Source organism: Arachis duranensis, chromosome 4 (assembly GCF_000817695.3).
Source record: "Arachis duranensis cultivar V14167 chromosome 4, aradu.V14167.gnm2.J7QH, whole genome shotgun sequence".
NCBI lineage: Eukaryota > Viridiplantae > Streptophyta > Magnoliopsida > Fabales > Fabaceae > Arachis > Arachis duranensis.
Window position 1 is genome coordinate 31982964 of NC_029775.3, and position 4987 is coordinate 31987950.

The following is a 4987-nucleotide window of genomic DNA, read 5'->3' on the forward strand; positions in this document are numbered from 1 at the left end:
ATATGACTGCTTAGCAGATACCAATTCAGAAATCATGGGATCCAAAAGTTGTTTTGTGAATTGCACTTCACACCTTTGGTTGTCCCTATCAATTTTGTGATAATCCGAGTGTTGTCCTGCTGTCTAAAAATCTAGCACTGTATTGCATAGTAGATCCAAACACTTCGAAATTGACTTGACATCTTCTCAAATTGCATATGTGCTTACAAATCCTATTACACAAATAACTTTTGAACGTTTTCAAGAAAAGATTCAGTTAATGCAGTTATGTTAGTTATAGTAGTTACTTGAGTAGGAAAGTCTCCTCTCTATGAGCCCATATATATAAGCATGGTCTCTCTGTAAACAATACAATAATAATAAACTTTCCCTATTAATCATCAATTGGAAAACTCTCTTTCTCAGTTATGTTTACAGTTATAGCAACTTCAGGTTAGTTTCATATTCCATAGTATGAGATGAGAACATATGTAGAAGTAGAATAATTATATCTTATTTATATGAAAACATATATAATTACATAGAAACATAAAATCCCCTCAATAATTCATATTTACCAAACAATTCTATGCAATTTTCCTGGGTAAAAAGGAAGATAACTAAAGTAGTTATTATGAATTGCGACAATTTTATGCCATCACAACAGAGCATAAACCACTCTTTATATCAAATGTGTTTGGCATAGGGGGCTGAAATACAGTATAAAATTTAAAGGATCAACTCGGTGTCAGGCTAATGGAGATTGAACAAAAGAAAGGGCAATTAGAAGACAAGCTTAAAACCCAGGAGAAGTTATAAAGAACCGTGTTTCCCACACTCTTCAGCTCTAGTAACACCATCCATGAGAACATCAATTGTCCAATCCTTCAAGTCCTCCTGCACACACCATGTGAGAAAAAATCAGCCATAAACACCGCTGAACACAGAAATAAACAATCCAATGCAGAGTCATAACATTGAGTTAAAATTCAAAACAGTGACTAAATGCTCCCATGTAAAAAGGCAAAATTCCTTTAACACATTATCTAAACCTAAGCTAGGGCAGTAAGTGTTAAATCCCAAATGGGCAGCCTTGCTTTATCATGGGAACTAATGACTAGCAATCTCTCATTGCACATACTTGTTCTTATAATAGGTTCCCTTGTATCATTTGCAAGCATATACTTTACAGGTCAAATATATAGGATATAATGGATCTTGGCACACCAGTAAACATGCATATAACATGTTTGGAGATCCATTGGGAGGCTTAGAATTTATTTTGAGAAGTTTGCAAGTCTCAAAATCAATTCTTGCATGCACTGCCAATAGAGTTAATTTGGGGAGAAGTGAGTTTTTTTTTTTAACCTCAATCATTTTACATCGAAATCAATTCTAACTAAATCAATTCTACAAAAGCATACACTGGTTTCTCACAGCCACTACTTCAAAGAATATGATTGGCATACTTTGCAAAATGCATTATCCTTCCATCAAATTAAACTCATGTACTTGTAAGATAGCAGAATCAGAAGTAAAAAGTTTATATAAAAATGTAAGTTGCATACAAGACGCAAGGGTTCTCCAGTTCTGATTCTCACATTAGGGCGGGCAAGCTTGGACTCAAACGGGGTCCTAGGCCGGAGTTCTCGAACCTTGTCCCACTCCTCGCGGCTCAGCATTCTCACACTTCCCTGACCAGCTGGAGCATGCTTGATCTTCCGCTCCAGCAACTCCTGGGCCCTTGATTCATCATACTACCAAGCGATAATTCACTCAGTAATTTTATCAAACAGGTAATGTGCAAAACCATCTTCAGGCATGATTAGTGCAACGGGGTCATATATATGGTTACCATCATGAGGAGCTTGGCAAAGACTACGATGCCAACGGCGGCGACAACCATGGGCATGGTGGCGGTGTCGAGGTACGACAAGTTTTCGGGAACTTGGACGATGAACTGTTCCTTGCTCTTGGGCTTCCTCGTCTTCCTCTTCTTCTCCAATTCCAATGCCTTCTTCTTCAGTGTTTCTGTTGGGCCATCGTGCCGAAGCGTGTGCATCAATCTCTGCCTAATTATGTTCATTCTTCATCTACTCAATCACAACCACGTACAGCCAATTTTGTGTTTTTGGATGACCAACGACAAAGTCTGACCGAAAGGCAGAGGCTGCAGTGACGATGTGACTGTTGTGATCAAGGCTCTGAAAACCAGATCGGTCATCAAACCGTTTTAGTCACTGGTTCATTGTTTTATTGGTCCAATCGGTCTAATCGTGATTCAACCGGAAAAACCGTTCCATAATAAAATAATAAATAAATTATAAACAAACATCCTAAATATCTTTCAAATTTAAAACCCTACGTAAAATATCACCAACTAAATGTAATTAATCATCAAAATATGCAATAACTTGCTGCAAATTTGTTGACAATTAACATAATTATACTTCCATTCAAAAATAGCTGGATTGAATTACAATGCACAAGTTAAAGATAGAGAATATTGTCTTAATGTAGCTAAGTCAAAAAAGTGAAACAGAAAATGATAGTGTTGCACAATAAACACACAACAGAGCCCGAAACAAACACACAACACAACAGAGGCTGAAACAAAAACACAACAAAGCCTGACACAAAAAGAATCCAACACAGAGGAGGGGTAGCAAGTCGGCGGAGATCAAGAACAGAGACAGTGCAACCAAACAATGAAAACAGAATTTTGTTTATATAACAAAACAATCAAAACACGAATCATACAATCACTAATTGCAAATTTTTTCTTCATAAGAACAGAACAATGAAAACATGAAGCATATAATAAATCAAAAGATCACCAATTGCAAATCTTTTAATAAGAACAGAAGTTAGAACAGTGAAAAGTGAAGAAAGATTAGTAGTTTTCAACCCAATTTTAACAAAGCTCATCACAATGACTAACAAAAAAAAAAGCAATGAAGGAACAGTGAATCAATAACATAGGCAGTGCAAATTCAAGAAACTTTAATAAAATTTAACTACAGAAACAGACAGTAAAGAAGTAATAGAGTTATCAATTTAAAATTTATCATCAAATACATTCAGTGAGCAAAACCAATCAACCAAGTACTGACTGGGCATTCGGAAAAAAAAAAGAATCAAAAGAACATTTAAATCACAGCAAAAACACAACAACAACAGGAACATTTAAAACAAAGCAACCCAAAAAAATCTAAAAATCACCATTGCTGAAAACAATGATTTGATCCGTGTATGCTCAAAGAATTAAAAGCTAAGCTTACAGGAAAGTGAAGAATACCAAAACCAAGGAACCTTCAATCACAGCTTAAATCAAGAACAGAAAATCACAACAAAAACAAAAAAATTAAAAGTAACAGAAGAAGAACAGAACAACATCACAAGAACAATTAGCAAATTAACAAATTCACAATAACGGTTAAAATTTAACAGAAGAACACTAATGCAAGTGGAATCATCATGCTAATATGTTTTCTGCAAAGATGCTATTTGTGCAGCTAAAATTTCCTAATTACTAAGATCCAATTATTCTAATTTCACATGCAATCAACTTACTAAGTTTCTAAAAGTTAGAAATTATAAAACCAACCAGAAACATGGTTAAAGCATTTCATCAAAAATGTTGAGTGCGGTGAAATTAAAACAAAATAAGAGAATTCAAAGCTTAATATCAATGTGATAGAGAAGAGAACATAACTATTGTAACTTTAATTCAGTCTATGAAATAATCCAAACCACTACCAAATCAAATAGTTACTTATTGTAATAGAAATCAGAAGTTGCAGAGTTTGAAGCAGAGTATTGGTGTTGTGTGAGTGTATTGTCTGGTGGCGGGTTTAGGGAACTGACAAAGACGACGGACGCCGAGCTGGAGGAAGCAGCCGCGATTGGTGACAGCGAACAGGGGTTGAAGACTTGGATCACGAGGGAAGCTAGATAGACGGACGGATGGCGAACTTTAACTTTGAGTGCGACGGACGCGGCAGTATGCCATTCCTTGCGGCGGTGGTGTAGGCTTACAGTGCTAGCGATTTTCGGCTGAGGTTGTGATTTTATTTCTTTCTGAATGAAAGAAAGAAAGGGGGAAAGGGAGAAAGAAACGAAGGAGCTTCCATTAAACCGGGCGGGTTCCGGTTCGGTCCAACCGATGTCCAATTCAACGGTTTTTCACAGATTTTCTAAACGACGGTTTTACGTATCTGACCCAATCGCTAATTGAACCGGTCCGGTCAACCGGTTCGATCTGATTTTTAGAACATTATTTGTGATTAGCAGAACTTATGTTAATGATGATGATTTTTTTAGCCTTTTTAATTTGAGAAAATTTCACTCTTTTCTTCTAAAAGATATTAAAATGACATTTTTCTTCTTTCTTTGTAAAATATACTTTTCTATTACTTATGATTTTTTTAAAAAAAATAATCTATTTTAAATTTTTTGTATTAACTAACACTAATTTTACCCATTTTTAAAAAAAATAAATTATTTTTTACAAAAATACCTTTTAACAAAAATTTTATTTATCAAAATATCCTTTAATAAATTATTTGTTACCGATTAAGTTGTATTTTTATCAAAATATTATTTTAAAAACTTTTTTAATGATTAAATTATTTCTTTTCTAAGATATCATTCAATAATTTTTTAATTATTAAATTATAATTTTGGCAAAATTTTTGTTAACAATTATTTTTGTATTTTACTATTAATTTTTTATTTCAATGTTATTATTTTAACGTTAAATAAAAAATCTTAACACTGTTAATATGTATAACAATTAATATTAATAAATAATTTGTTTTCATAGAACTATTGAAAATTATTAACAACTTTATCAAAACTTAAAAATAAGTCAAGATAGATAAATCTAAAATTTAAAAAATTAATATTTCATTCTTTCACATCTTTACAAAGCAAGTTCTTCAATAATTAAAAAAATTACTGAAGGGTATCTTAGAAAAAAATAATTTAATCATTAAAAAAATTTTTA

The 4987-nt window shown here is 33.3% G+C and overlaps 1 protein-coding gene across 1 annotated transcript; it reads right to left on the reverse strand.

Annotated features, from left to right (window-relative positions):
* Positions 1-540: 540 nt before the first annotated feature.
* LOC107483991 (uncharacterized) lies at positions 541-3840 on the reverse strand. The gene is made up of 3 exons (XM_016104600.3): positions 1835-3840; positions 1548-1736; positions 541-876 (listed from the first exon to the last, which is right to left on the reverse strand). Exons 1-3 carry the CDS (start codon positions 2063-2065, stop codon positions 793-795), a joined length of 504 nt encoding a protein of 167 aa, XP_015960086.1. The 5' UTR covers positions 2066-3840; the 3' UTR covers positions 541-792.
* Between the last annotated feature and the right edge of the window lie 1147 nt (positions 3841-4987).